Genomic DNA, 15,223 nt, shown 5'->3' on the forward strand with positions numbered 1-15,223 from the left:
ACCCTGGTGATTTTAAAACTTAAGTTGCTTCAGAATCGCTATTCTAGGGGCTTGGGAGAGTTGGCTCCTGAGGTTCCCTTCAAGCCCTTATTTCAATTTTAGACCTGGTTTGATTCTTAATAGGTTGCTTGGGAGAACAGAGAGTTCTCTAGAATGGATCTCAACCCACTCAACCTAAAGTATTTATTCTGTTAAGTACTGAGTCTCTGCTTTAATAATTGTCCTGTTTCTATATTTACTTATCTTGCTGAACACTGAACATTTATAAGATGTCCTATGCTATACTTTTCCTCATCTCTGGCCTAATGTGGGTCCTCATCTAAATGATACGTGGATCAAGGAAGAGAGTATAGGATACATATTTAGCCAGTCAAAACTTAATAAGAAAGGAGAATGGACAGGACAATTTTGTGTTTTAAATATATAACTTTAATAAATGTGGTTGAAAACAAAAATTCACTCTTCTTTTAGAAACTTTGGATGGGGCCGCCTGGGTGGCTCAGTTGGTTAAGCCTCCGACTTCAGCTCAGGTCATGATCTCGCAGTCTGTGAGTTCGAGCCCCGCGTCAGGCTCTGTGCTGACAGCTCAGAGCCTGGAGCCTGTTTCGGATTCTGTGTCTCCCTGTCTCTCTGCCCCTCCCCCATTCATGCTCTGTCCCTCTCTGTCTCAAAAATAAATAAACGTTAAAAAAAAAATTAAAAAAAAAAGAAACTTTGGATGTATGTAGAGGGCGCCTGGGTAGCTCTTAAGCATCCAACTCTTGGTTTCGGGCTCAGGTCATGATCTCATGGTTTATGAGTTTGAGCCCCACGTCAGACTCTGTGCTGACAGTGTGGAGCCTGCTTAGGATTCTCCACTGTTCCCTCTCTCTCTCTGCCCCTCCCCTGCTCACACACTCTCTCAAAATAAATAAATAAACTCAAAAAAAAAAAATAAACAACCTTTGGATGTGTATAAAAATTTAAATATTTCTTCTCTTTACACTTTGTGCAAATCTAGGAATGTAGAACTTTGTCTAAAACTGAGAAGTACTGCCTGACCTGAGAATCTTTGAAAAACCTTATATTTCCCAAATGAGACTTTACCTCTGTCTTGTCACCAAATTCCACTCAGGTTATTTTTAGAACTTAATGCTATTAGGAAGTCCTCTGGGGGCGCCTGGGTGGCTCAGTTGGTTGAGCGTCTGACTTTGGCTCAGGTCATGATCTCGAGGTTTGTGAGTTCAAGCCCCGTGTCGGGCTCTGTGCTGACGGCTCCGAGCCTGGAGCCTGCTTCAGATTCTGCGTCTCTGTCTCTCTCTGCCCCTCCCCCACTTGTGCTCTGTCTCTGTCTATCAAAAATAAATAAAATGTAAAAAAAAAAAAAAAAGGAAGTCCTCTGAAGGTCTTTTGCTTTCGAGGACTATTACATTCTTGAATATGGAGGGATAATCAGTGTTTTGATTCAAAGGTGAGAGAGAGGGGCTCATACTTTGTGCCTGGTACTGTGCCAGACACAGTATGTGTATTCTCATTTCCTCCTGATAACAACCATGCAGGTGTTATCCCCACTTTACAGAGGAGAAGTGGATTCTGAGAGATCACGATTCTTACCTAAGATCATATTGCTTATCAGAAGTGGAACTAGAAGTTGAACCTGTTTCTGTCTTGCTTCAAAGAATGTGTTCTTTGCTGTCACAGGGAAAAGAAGCTGACAGCAGTGTCCTTTATTTCCAGATGGCAGGGGGAAGCCCCTAGGCAGAGTAACTTACAGAGTCACAGAGAGTTCAGGGTATGCTGAGCACCAGGCCTCACCTGGTGTCTTTTCCTAATCCCTCCCTTTGTCTGCATGTTTCTCTTTTTTTTTTTTTAATTTTTTTTCAACGTTTTTTATTTATTTTTGGGACAGAGAGAGACAGAGCATGAACGGGGGAGGGGCAGAGAGAGAGGGAGACACAGAATCGGAAACAGGCTCCAGGCTCTGAGCCATCAGCCCAGAGCCCGACGCGGGGCTCGAACTCAAGGACCGCGAGATCGTGACCTGGCTGAAGTCGGACGCTTAACCGACTGCGCCACCCAGGCGCCCCTGCATGTTTCTCTTTTTAATAAATAAAGTCAAGCTCCCCATTAAGAATAAGGCGGAAATACTTTTTTTAATATTTATTTTTGAGAGAGATATAGAGAGCATGAGTGGGGAGGGACAGGGAGAGAGGGAAGGAGACACAGAATCTGAAGCAGGTTCCAGTCTCTGAGCTGTCAGCCCAGAGCCTGAAGCAGGGCTCGAACTCACGAACTGTGAGATCATGACCTGAGCCAAAGTCAGACGCTTAACCAACTGAACCACCCAGGTGCTCCAGAGATACTTTTAAAGCAGTAGTGATGCCTCTTAAAGAGGAGAACTCTCAGGAAATGTGTTATACATAAGGCTTTTTTGGTAAAGGACGTGAGCAGAACCAGTCTCAAGGCTGCGTGACACCTTCCAGCGTTTGCAGAGGTCCTAAGCACCCTTTTTTTTTTTTTTAAAGCAATTTTGAAATCTGTTTTCTTTCTTTTCTTTTTAAATTTTATTTATTTATTTTGAGAGAGAGAGAGAGCCTTACTCAGGGCTCAGTATCACACACTGTGAGGTCATGACCTGAGCGTAAATCAAGAGGCAGACACTTAACCTACTGTGCCACGCAGGCGCCTCCCTGAGCCCCTTTGAGCAGTACCTGCTGCTTGTTGAGCACACAGAAATTTCCCCCTGACTGTGTTAGGGGGGCGCCTTGGATTGAGCATTGGCATGCAGGGACTCTTCTCTTTGCCTTTAATATTTTATTGTAGAGAATTTCAAGTATGTAAGGAAGTTGGAAGAATAGTCCCGTTTAGCCCCCCGAGTACCCATTAATCAGTTGCAGCAACCTTCTGCTCTCTACCACTCCTGTTTCGTCCGTCTCACTCGCATGAGCTTTTCCCTGGAGAGAAAATAGTTGAGCCTTCTGGCTAGGGATAATGGAGCCTTTAAAATTATTTTTTTAAGCTATCCTTTATTGAATACCTAATTATGTACTAAGTACTGGGCTAAATACTTTAATGGTCACAAGTAACTGTGTGATGTAGGTGCTGTTATTCTTTTCTTTTTATAGAAGAGGAAACTAGAGCTCCTGGGAGTTAGTAATTTGGCTGGAGTGCAAGTGCCTCATCCAAGGTGACAGAGTCAGGAAGTGGTGGAGCCAGGATTCAAGCCCAGGGTGGTCTGGGCCCAGGCTCCTGACCACTCCTCATACTGCTTCCTGTCTCAACCCCAGAAGAGTTCTGTTCTGTGGCACTGCCTGTCCCTGGCCAGAGATATTTTTTGTTCATAGTGCCACTGGCAGGCCCAAGCAGTGGCTACTTTTCTCCCTCGTACAGGAAGGGTGATGAGATAGGGGGTGGAGGAGTGGGATAGAAGGAAGGAGAACTGAGAAAAGCAAGTCGGCTATTGTGGCACTTCTGAATTGATCCTGTCGCTGTGTTCTTGCTGTCCTTTTATAATGTTTCCGCTTCAAGGTTGCCATTATTTTACCTAAACAGAAATAAGTACAAGGTAGGAAAGGGAGTATGTGGTGTGATTTTTCCCTAGGCCCTTAAGTCCTCCCAGACCATCTCTGGGGCAGTAGTGACCGTCTTTAGTGCCATTCATTGGTACTAGAGCTGCCGGTTGCCCAGGGCCCTTTTTGTACCTAGGTCCCTTGGTCTCTTCTTTCTTGGGCAAAAGGTGACCCTCCAATGTGTTCCAGTCTCCCTGCCCATCTAGCTGAAATCAGCTAGGGTGCTGTCCCTCTGTCTTCTCTCCAACACTCCCCACATGTTCCTAGTGCGCCCTGTTGGCCTGTGTGCTGGGCAGCCGAGGGTACAGGGACTCAAGGTTCTTTACTTATTTCCTAGGCAGTCCCTGAGGAGAAACCGGCTCAGAGTCCATGTGTCTTTTTTTTTTTTTAATCATCTTTTCCTTATTTCTCTTCTACTCTCCTTCCCACTCATCTTTTACTCTCCCATCTCAACTCAAAATAGTGAGTTGAGTGAAAGAGAGGCCAGTCTTCACTGTAGAGGAGAAAGGACAGAGAGCTGAGTTAGAGTCCTCTCTGAATCAGTCTTGTAGCATTGTACCTTTGAGGGTCATATATGCCACTCGATTTTGGTCCACATGATTTTTAAGGAGGCATGTGTACTGGAGATCAGGGGATGGTGGTGCTGATTTGGGGCCTAGTTGGCGATAGAGAAAGGACCAGTGGCCATGAAATTAAACCTAGCTTCTAATCCTGGCTGTGCCACTTACTATTACCTGTGACCTTCAGCAAGTCTCCTGTGACTCTGGGTTTCTGTAAAATGACTGGCTTAAACATGTTATGAGTATGGGATTTGGGGGTAGCTTACTCCTCGTCACTGAGGTTCTTGTAACTTTTGATTTGTGAGGAGACATGAGCTCCCTTTACTCAGTCATGTAGATCGGTTTGATTCCCTTCCTGGATGCTAGTGAAAGGAGGGGCAGCCTAAACAGCCTTGTGAGTTCACCTTTCGACATACGGGTCTTGGTCACAGCACCTCTTCTGGCTTCATTTGTGTACTTTTTGAGGCAGAGAAAGGAGGTGGGGCTGGAAGTGGAACAAAGAATAGGCTTGGAGTCCTGGCCCTTCTTAGAGCTGGTCATGCTGTGAAGACCAGAGTCTTCAGGTTGCTGGGTGAGAGGATTCTCTTTGTTCTTTCTCTGGTGACATCCCAGCAGCTCTTCGTGGTGGTTTAGTTCCATAGTAACCCTGTTACACACACACACACACACACACACACACGCGCACAGACACACACACCTTTTTTTTTTTTTTCCAGTATCTCAACATGCTGAGGACTTGTGAGGGCTACAATGAAATCATCTTCCCCCACTGCGCCTGTGACTCCAGGAGGAAGGGGCACGTTATCACAGCCATCAGCATCACGCACTTTAAACTGCATGCCTGCACTGAAGAAGGACAGCTGGAGGTGACAGTTCAGCATGGGGCCAGGGCTGGGAGCATTGGGGACACTGCCACTTAACCCACTCTGGTTTCGTTCCTGTCAGGAGGGGAGATGAAATCCATACTATGGTGATGGGGAAGGTAAATCAGCACTGGGTCCACAAGGATCCTCACCTTCCTGGCTGCTCACATGGACTCATTCTTCCCTCAGTCTTATTGACATGATGCAGACACTCACTCCCTTGTCTTCTGCTGTCTGGCCCAGAACCATCTCAGCTCAGGTGCCCAGCATTCTCAGACTTAACACTCTGTTCTTGGTCATTTAGAACCAGGTAATAGCATTTGAATGGGACGAGATGCAGCGATGGGATACAGATGAAGAAGGAATGGCCTTCTGCTTCGAGTATGCACGAGGAGAGAAGAAGCCTCGATGGGTTAAAATCTTCACACCATATGTGAGTGGTAGACCGGAAGCACTCTTGGGAAAGTATATTGGGTTTGATGTTCTCCAGCTGAGCGCGTAAATGGGGAGGGCTGCAGCCATAGCAGTTGTCTTTGAGCCTTAGAGCCCCAGGTTCTTCCTGGCTGTCCTGAGGACAGACTGGGAGTGGCAGCTTCACTTCCTGCCTGACTCACAGCTGCCACTAGGAGGAGCCCCAGACTAGTGAAGGGGTTCTTGTGGTGCTCAGCAAGGTTGGGAAGGTGGGGAGACTGGGGGCAGGGGTTCAGAGGCATGGCCCTGTGGTGCCCAGTGGGTCATAAGAAGTCAGCGTCACTATCTTGTCTTTGTTATGTTTTTGTTTTGTTTTTCAGTTTAATTATATGCACGAATGCTTCGAGAGGGTGTTCTGTGAGCTCAAGTGGAGAAAAGAGGTAATTCGAAGCAATCTTGAATTGGCCTTTTCATCTTTTATTGTTTAAAATGATAGGCCTGTGGCCAGATACCCGGGACCCTCACCTCCATCTGTCTTTCTAGGAATACTAGTTAGAGACTGGTTATTCTTCCAGCCTTTGGATGCTGAATAGACTATACGAGAAAAGCCCTGCTTCTTCCTCTGTCTAGAGGGTAGCTGTTGGCTGCAGGCTGTTCCACCTCCTGTGACTTCATGGACCCTCCTCTGCCTGGTTTTTGTTTTTGTTTTTTAATCCAATCACTGCCTATGTTGTTCCTGACCCAGAAGGGCAGCTGTCCCCAGTTTTAGCTGTTCTGACTAGATGACTCCTGACAGAGCCCGTCGGGGCTAACCAGGAATGCATGTGTGTGGGAAGGTTTCCACTATTGCTTTACTGCTGTCCTTATGCCAGTGCTGGAGAATTCGGAAGATTCTGAATAATTAGCTACTTATTCTCAAAGAAAATGTTTCTGAAGTTCAGAAGGTAAAGTCAAGAACATGAAATTCATATTCTTGGTATAGTAGGAAGAACACCGGGCTCTGAGACTCAGACGACGATTCCCTCCCAGCATTTTTTCTCCCTTCAGTGTTGGGCAAGTGAGCCTCCCCTAGATCTCCGTTTTCTCATCTTTTCTCATCTGTAAAATGGGAAGGCTGAACCAGATTATAAATAGTTAAGCTCCTCTCTGGGTCTAAAAGGCTATGCTTCCACATGGGAAGTTGTAGCAGAGGTGGAGGCCAGTGAGGTGGAGTCATTCAGTCATGCGTCTGTGTGTCTGTCTGAGGCTAGCCTCCAGAAGGGGAGAGATGCAGATACCTCAGGCTTCCCAGTGACTGTTTTCTGTTTTCCTTTCAGAACATTTTCCGGATGGCGAGGTCACAGCAGAGGGATGTGGCCACCTAGCCTTCCCTCACCCCTCCTCTTCACCCTCATCCTCTCACCCCTTCCGTCTCCTGTGTCAGAGTAACCATTAACACAAAAGAAGAGAAAAAGGAAAAAAGTCATTATGTTCAAAAGCCCTAAACTAAATACTATTAATAATCCCTCTGAGTTTCATGTCTCTGGAATTGAGCTGGTAGAGAACGACAGATTGGTCCGCACCGGGAGCAGCTGAGTTCAGACAGGAAATTAAGCCCAACCACGCGCCAAAGGTGTCTTTATCCTCTCACCTGGGCCTCACACCAACAGACTCTCCTTGTACTATATTTTTAAAACTGGAACTATGAACTCCATCCATTTGCACTGTTCAGACATATATATGTATGTATGTAAAAATTATATATACACAAATTAGCTGCACGTATATACATATATATATTTCTTTTTAAATTTCATATTGATGGCAGTACCTTTTTTAGCTTGTGTTTTTACACACCTTTCACTAGAATTCATGACTTCTCTCTTGCTCTCTTTATTTTGAAACAAACTTTAAAAAGGAAAAAAAAAATTTTACTGGGAAAATACCTCTCCTCATGAAGGACTCGAAAAGTTTACAACCTGCTTGGGTTTTTTTCCCCCTTTTTTGTATTGAGTGAAGATTCTGGCTTATGGGTTGGCATAGAGTCTGAGGAGCAAGGAGCATAGTTTCTTTATCTTCCAAGAAGCTGCTGGGAGGAGACCGAGGTGTATTTCTCAAGGGCAGCAAGACTTGCAGATCTGCAGGGAGAGTCTGAAGACTTGGTGTGGTCCTCGATTCCAAGACAGCTTTCCTGGCCCAGCTCTCTCCCACTCACGGCTTTCTAGCCATACTCCCCATCTCCTTCTTGCTTCCCGAGGGCCCCTTGTGTGCTCTCCACTGACCTAGAATGGAGGGGAGACGTGGGCTCAGGAGGTTGATGCCACAGGAACCTGAAACATTTCATGGTTGTCATTTCCCATTTCTCCTTCTGAAGCAGGCAGAGTACTAGGGACCAGAGTTAAAGCCAATACCTTTAGGCACAAAGATTGGACTTAGGGGAAAGGAAGGAAGGAATACCCTGTGTACCTAAGCTTTTCCCCACTCCATTCCTGACCAGTAACCATCCATAACCATTACATTCTCTGTGACTTCCTTAAACAGCTGTGTTGGGGAGGAATCTGACAGTGTCCCCAAGGCCTTGGGGAAATTTAGTCAGTGGTCTGGGCCAGCCAAACCAGTGCCCATCCAAGCCAGCTGAGGACCCAGGAAGGACCAGTAGGGATATGGTCGGTTTGGGTTGAATCTCAACTTCTAATGAAAAGGAGACTGAAGGAAAGCCTTTCTGTCTCTCAAAGAGTTCCTCGTCTCACCTTGGGATTTTGAGACCCAAGAGCTGCACCTAGGGCCTGGGGGGCCAGGCTTACCAGCTGGCATCTCATGTTGGGATTTTGAGCCCTAAGAGCTGCACCCCAGGGCCTGGGGGGCCGGGCTCACCAGCTGGGGCAACACTCTCAGGCAGGCTCTGTAGATACTGCACTAGGAGCTCGAAGTCAGACTCTGATGCTGCTGAAACACATCCACGAGCCTTCTTTTCTTTTTCCCTTCTCCACTCTCTTCACAAAACCTCCACTGGGTGGCGTCTTTGGCTTTGTCTAACTGGGAGGCCACCGTACCAGGTTTAGTCACTCCACTGAGCAGTGGCGGGGTGGTTTGAAGTTTCTGTTTTGGTGACTTGATTTTGCAGATCATTGTGAGGCCACTTTTCTTTCTCACTCTGTTACCCTGGCGGCTGCTTGCCCCAGGACAGTTATCCATCATACAGGACAGATGTCTTCCCTCCCTTTCTCCAAACCCAGTTGGGATCACAGTGCAGAACGTAGGAATGCTCAATGTTTAAAGGTGCAGAGAGCGATCCCCGATTTGAAAGTTTTGATACAGAATTAGCTTCTTTTGGCTTAAGTGAATTTAATAATGAGCCAGAGGGCCCTAGAAAGGAGATCTGTTTCCCCACTCCAAGACGCCAAAGAGGCTTTTGGTGCCAGCTTTTTCCCACTGCAAACACAGCAGCGGCTTGCCCCTGTGCTCTCAGACTGGGAGAGGAATGGACAAATCTGGGAGTCCGTGCAATGTTCCCACTGCTGACCTCTGGGTGTGAGGTGTCAGGTGGGGGGAGGGTGCCCTTGGGTCTGAGGCCCCTTGGAGCGGGTGCCACTCTGTTCCTTTGGCAGAGCACGCACTCGGTGCTTTAGAGACTGAGCAAGGGCGCCACACATGGGTGGTTGGCCTGTTGGCAGAATCTGTTTAGAAACAGCCCCTACTGGCTGTACCAGTAAAAGCTGCAGTGAGGACGGGGAAGGAGGGAGCCCCTGGCCAACAGTACCTTTCCCCCTTCCTCCCACAGCAGGCCTCTTGGACCGGCGCGCAGAGGTCACTGTGGCTCCATAGGATCAAGCTCTTTTTTGCATGAAGCAGTGTTAGTGTGACACTCCTCCCCGCCCCCCCCCTCCTCCCCCCCCCCCCCCACACCCTTGTTCTGTACTTCCTCTCCCTAATCCCTGCTATGGTTCTCAGTCCTGGGTTCTGTCCAGGGAGCCCTCTGCCCAGTCTTTTGCAGTTTGTCTCTGGAAAATGGAGGGGCTCCCCTCCCCCCCTCCTTTGCCCCAGCAGAGCCTGCAGGGTCTTCCTGATCTGTTGTCCTCCCCTCTACCACTCAGTTTCTATCATCTGGTAAAAGCTCAGAGTTTTGTATAGATCAGGGAAAAATGCAGGCCCTGAGAAACCTGTCCCTGCAGAAAGGTTCCCTTGGGCCATGCTTTGGGCTCTCTGCTCTTTATATTTTTATTCTAGTCTCCATTTTCCTGCCCTCCTCTTGCCCTCTGCCTAAGCTCAGCCCAGCTGTCTGCTGAGGGCAGCTCCTAGGCCTGGCCTGTCTAGTTTTCTCCTGTCGTCACCCAGGCTAGTAGCTTTGGTTATCCCCTTCTAGCTCCAAACCTAGTGCCTGGAGCTGCAGTACAGGGCATTGACAGGAGGGGACACATCTCTCTCCTCTCAGAGTTTGCCCCCTTACAGCCTGGCTCCGAGGAGGCAGTTTTCCTCAAGGGGACTATATCCTGGCTGACCCAAAGTCTCCAGACCTGGAGGGACTACTGTGCCCCCCTTGTCTCCATCGTGCTTTCTGGCTGGATCAGTTCAGAGACCATTTGGACTGTTGGAGCCCAGCACCCCACTAGATTCCCCTGCCAGAGTCCGTGTGTCCCATTAGCTTCCCTTTGAAGGGGGGTGGGGGAACAGTGTGGCTGGTGCTCAGAGAGAGAAGAGCGACAGCGGCGGAACTCGCGCATTCCAGTCCTACCACCCGCCTGCCTCCCCTCTGCCTCCCAGCACCGTGCCAGGCTTCACCCTGGGGCGGCAGCTCAGTCCTCAGCAATAATCTCGAGTGTGGGGGTGCTTAGGGTTCCTTGGAAGGGCAGGAGCAAAGAGGGCAGTGCTGTGGGCTGGAGGCACTTGGCCAGCTGCTAAATTAGACCCCGGTTTTATATCATGCCCCCTTTTTAAGCCGGAGCTGGGCTTCAGTTTTCCCCAGGCCATGCACACTTTTAATTTATTTGACAAACTCTAATTGTATTTTCACTGCAGTATCTTGTATTTTTTATTTGTGATTTAAGAAATGTGAAGAGAAAATACACAGACACATAATGGCTAACAGTGTTTCTTTCATTCCTTGTTCTACAGCTAACCACTCTAAAATTGTTTGGTAATGTCACTTAGTGTAATTAATTGTAACATATTCTTTTAAATAAATTGACTTATTGATGAAACTAGTCTATGCCTTCCTAGACTACCAATCCTTTGGGTTGTGTGGGAAGGAGTGAAGGAGGGGCCTTTGAGATTGGGGTTAGAAAGATCTGTCTGAAGATGGGAAGGAACACCTGGCTGGTCCTCCTATGAGGGCGGGAGATAGAGTCAGGCAGGAAGAGGAGAAGCCGGAAGGCCCTTTGCCTAAAGTTCCATTTCCAGTGACTCCTATGAAAATGCCTTCTCCTCCCTCAGGTGTGTCTGTATTAGTTGTGCTGGCCGGCCACGGGCAAGGCTTACAGAGCTCGTTGGCCTCTCCCAATAGAGCCCGGCACTGTCCCTAGCCCCAGCCACGTGATGCACTGTTTCATTGTTCAAGTTCGGTAGGAAACTGGGGTCTGGGACCTAATGAGTGCCAGCACAGTGACAGGCACGCTGGGTGGTTGTGCCCCTCCTCTGCCCACAGCCCCGACAGGGTAGCCCTGGATGTCCTCTGTTGTTACCAAGGAATCTCAGGTGCTGTGGCCTGTTTGGCCCCCTCCTCTCTGTATATGAGCTCCTAGGCCAAATCTGTTCTCAAAATCTCAGCGTTGGTATTAGGCTGGATATATTTGTAAACCTTTTTATTTTATTTTATTTTTTTTTTACCTCTGATTGAAGGGGTTTTTGCTCCTTGACTGAAGACCATGAAAGCAAGGACTAGGTTGACATTTCTTTTGACAGTCTGGGGAGAGACATTTGTTCTGGGTCTCCTTCACTTGGCCATCAGCATTGAATAATTGGAATCTGTGGAACCTGATGATGCAGAATTTGTTTTCTTTAACAAGGAAAGAATCTGTAGAGAAATAGAATTGTGGAGTTGAATTACAGAAGCTTAAGTCCACAAACATTTATTGGCTCCCTGCCACATGCAGGACATCGTGTCTGATATGGCAGCAGAACAAAGGAGACATAAGAGCCACTGTGTCAGCTTTCAGTCCAGCAGAGGAATGAGAGACGAACCGATGACACCGTGTGCGGCAGTGGAAGGTGGGAGTGCCATAAGGACTGGGAAAAGGGGGGGACCTCTGCAGGGGTGCAGTTAAGGAAATCTTCATGAAGAAAGTGGCGTTTGAGGTGAATCATCCAGGATGAGCAGGATTTCAACAAGGTGTTCAGCAAACTTTACTGAGCCCATATGTGCCTGATGTTTATAATTGGGAATGAAAAACCATGGGAGGGGGAGGATCAAACCTGTCCAGATGAACAGTGAATAGTCCCATTTGATTAGAAATCAGGAATGTGTAGGAATAAGATGGAAGGGGAGGCTTTGGAGAGCCATGGACGCCAGGATGAAGCGTTCTACATAAAAAAAAAAAAAAAAAAGAGCCAAAGTAGTTTGTGGTTTTTTTCATCAGCTACAGTTTAGAAACATTGCTGTTTCAGAATACATGCAGAAGAATCCATTAAGACCCTGTTCTGATTAGTTGGTCAGTGCTGATTGAAAGGAAGAACATAGGTGTGAGAAAAAAATTATGGAAGTAAAATCTTTTATGATTGAATAACATTGAATGCATGTATCAGGAGTAAAAGACTCCCAAGGTTTCATGTCTAGGTGGCTAGAAAATAGAAATACTTCAGAGTTGAAACAGGGAGAAAATGTTTTAGCTTTGGACCTATTATGATTTAGGCGTGGATAAGAAATCTAGGTATATAGATGTCCAGCAGTTACTTTTTTTTTTTCTTCTTAGTTTATTTATTTTGAGTAAGAGCATATGTGTGTGCGAGTTGGGGAGGGGGCAAAGAGATAGGGAGAGAGAGAATCCCAAGCAGGCTTTGTGCTGTCAGGCTGTCGGCAGGGGCTCGAACTCATAAACCATAAGATCATGACCTGAGCCAAAGTCAAGAGTCGGACCCTTGACTGACTGAGCCACCCAGGCACCCTGTAGCAGTTACTTCTTATTTGTTAAGCACCTTCCAATGTTCTGGGCACTGTTGAGGGTGATGGGGAAACAGTGGTGAACAAAGTGGAATATGTACTCAACATCCGTCTGTGAATGAATTTGTAGGTCGGTGGTTATAGAAGGGGAAATGCAGAGACAGATGAAGATATCAGGGGGTGCTGGTGGGACGAGGGTGGCCTGGACTTGGTGGCAATGGAGAGGAGAGGCACGTGTGCCTAGGTCAACAATAGATTTGAGAGAGGGGACGAGTGGGACTTTGCAGTTGGATTGGCTAGGAGGCGTGAGAGGGTAAACAGTGGTGCCTGTGAGGAAGGCCGTACCTAGACTGAGTTCAGGACAAAAGTTCACTTAGAAATACACACCTGGGAGTCCTTATCATTGAGCGGATGAAAGCAATATATTGGAGGGAGACTCCATTTGTGGGGGGCAAGAGGAAGCTGCCTGATTACTCAGGGAAGTAGACCAAGATAAGGTCCAGAGAACGAGAATCTTCAAAGGACCAGACATTTGGCTCAGGTTGTCAGACTTGGAGAAGAGCATAAGTCTTGGTCATGAGTGGGAATGCCTGCAGTCATAAATACTAGAAGCCAAGGCTGTGAAGGCTTTGAAATTTTAGCTGGAGAATGAAAAGACAAAGGGCACCCTGCAGGTCGGACAGGCTGTGCAGGGTCTGCGGTAGGGGAAAGGGAGACCCCTTGCCTGCCATTTGTACATTTCTAAGCTCTAAAAATACGGCCAGGGCACACGGATGCATTGGAGGAATTATCTGGCTTGTCCCTGCCACACTCCCATCCCTGGAGCCCCCCCAGCTCAGGATATTTTTCTAAATGTCTGTTTTCATTTCTATAAATGGAAGGCTTCTCCCAATCCCTGCTATTAACCTGTCAGCTCCACTCTTCTGCCTCAAGAGGTTCATTCCCTTCTCCCTCCTCTTTATGTTGCCGTTAACGTTTAAACAGTAACTTGATTATTTTCAAAGAAGTGGAGTTTCATCCTGCTTGGTCTGAATTAGGGTATCACATTGTCCTCATTTCTTATCTCTTCTATGGTCCCATTTTATTACTGCCAGCCTCTTCTGCTCAGAAGAGGTGGTAGTGAACTCCAGGAGCTAACAGAACTACCCCTCCTGTGCACCCTTCCTACTCTATCTGAAGCCCATGTGATGCCCGAGGAATCTGTTTATACAAGAAACAGTTCAGAGCTTCCTTTCTGTCTCTGAGCATCCTATGTTTTGCCATCAGAATACCTGGAGAAGGGGTGCCTGGGTGGCTCAGTCCATTAAGTGTCCATCTGACCTCGGCTCAGGTCATGGACTCATCGTTCGTGGGTTCGAGCCCCGCATCTGGCTGTATGCCCACAGCTCAGAGCCTGGAGCCTGCTTCAGATTCTGTGTCTCCCTCTCTCTCTGCCCCTCCCCTGCTTGTGTGCCCTCTCTCTCTCAAAAATAAACATTAAAAAAAAAAATACCTGGAGATGATGAGCACTGGGTGATGTATGGAATTGCTGCATCACTATATTGTACACTGGGAACTAATATAACACTATATGTTAACTATACTGGAATTAAAATAATAAGAAGAACCTGGAGAATCCCTGCCCCAAAATGTTTTGTTTCCTCCCCAAAGACCTCTCTTGTGTCTCCTTCATTCAACTTACATTTACTGCTTCTCTGAGAAAATCTGGCTGCAGCCTTGCAGGGAGGGGCACAGCGGTGAGCAGGGACAGTGGTCTTCAGTGTTTGGTGAGGGGCTGCCCGACATCAGGGGACATGCCGGGAGTGGGAAGCTTCCCAGTCCCATTGCCTCCCAGCTCCCACAGCCCAAATCCCGGGAGAACCCAGCAGTCAGCATGTCACTCTGAGACATGCCCTTTAGTCTACAATTCACCTTCCATCTTTCTGTCCTGACCCAGAAACTGTTGTGAGGCCTAGGCAAGACAGCCCCAGGGAAAAGTGAGTGTTGATACCCTACGTACACTTCTGCCTGCCTGTGACCACACATACGTACACACCTATATTTGAGATTTTGGATGCTCCTGGCTGGATTCTCTTCCTTCTAAGGCCCCATCCCTCATCTCTGCCAATCTAAGAAACTTTTCTTCCTGAAACAATGTCCATAGGTATGTTTCTATAATACTTCACATGTTGCTCTCAGTTTGGGGCGGTTTAAGAGAAAGTGAATGTGTGGGGGAGAGGTGGGGGGACTTGGTGGGGATTTACACATCCTGATGGAACAGCTCTGGCCTAAGGCTGGCTGGGCTGGAAGGTAAGTAAACAAGTTTAAAGCCGGGGGCATAATGAGGGCGGGGGAGCAGGGTGCAGGTGCTGTGAAGTCAGACTACAGCACCTGTGTGAGCGCCCTGAACCCAGCCCTAAGGTAGTTCACGGAGAAGGATCTAAGAACCAAAGCGGAGGGACCTTAGGGCTTATGCAATCCACTTCCGCTTGATGGGAGTCCCTGCAGCAGCCTGCTTGATGTTTGTTGGGATATTTGCCTTGGGTCAAAGAACAGGTGGTTGTGGTTGAGCCTGCTACTTGTGAAAGTGGGCTTTGGAGTCTGACAGACTGGGCCTCCTTCCTGCAGCCACCCTTAGTAGCTTTGTGACTCTGGGGAAGTCAGTTAATTGCCCTCCAAAGCCCTTTTTAACCTGTCTGTAAAATTATATCCTGCCTCACAGGGCTGTTGGGAGGTTAGATGAGGAAATGCACGTGAAGGGCCTTCCACAGAATTCACAGAGCAAAGGCT

General features: G+C 47.6%; 1 protein-coding gene across 2 annotated transcripts in view; it reads left to right on the top strand.

The window, feature by feature from the left end:
• Positions 1 to 10,562, top strand: part of SNX27 (sorting nexin 27) — a 70,081-nt gene extending 59,519 nt beyond the window's left edge. The window contains exons 9-12 of one of the 2 annotated variants that reach the window (XM_086718227.1): positions 4,825 to 4,974; positions 5,276 to 5,404; positions 5,763 to 5,822; positions 5,926 to 10,562. In XM_086718227.1, coding sequence (XP_086574353.1) covers positions 4,825 to 4,974; positions 5,276 to 5,404; positions 5,763 to 5,822; positions 5,926 to 5,934 — 348 coding nt within the window. In that variant the 3' untranslated portion in view covers positions 5,935 to 10,562. The remainder of the gene's footprint in view (positions 1 to 4,824; positions 4,975 to 5,275; positions 5,405 to 5,762; positions 5,823 to 5,925) is intronic. The other variant, XM_086718226.1, reaches the window with a different exon arrangement.
• The last annotated feature ends 4,661 nt before the right edge of the window (positions 10,563 to 15,223 follow it).

The sequence above is a fragment of the Puma concolor genome, chromosome C1 (genome assembly GCF_028749965.1).
Source record: "Puma concolor isolate L17-30 chromosome C1, mPumCon1.1.hap2, whole genome shotgun sequence".
Classification (NCBI taxonomy): domain Eukaryota; kingdom Metazoa; phylum Chordata; class Mammalia; order Carnivora; family Felidae; genus Puma; species Puma concolor.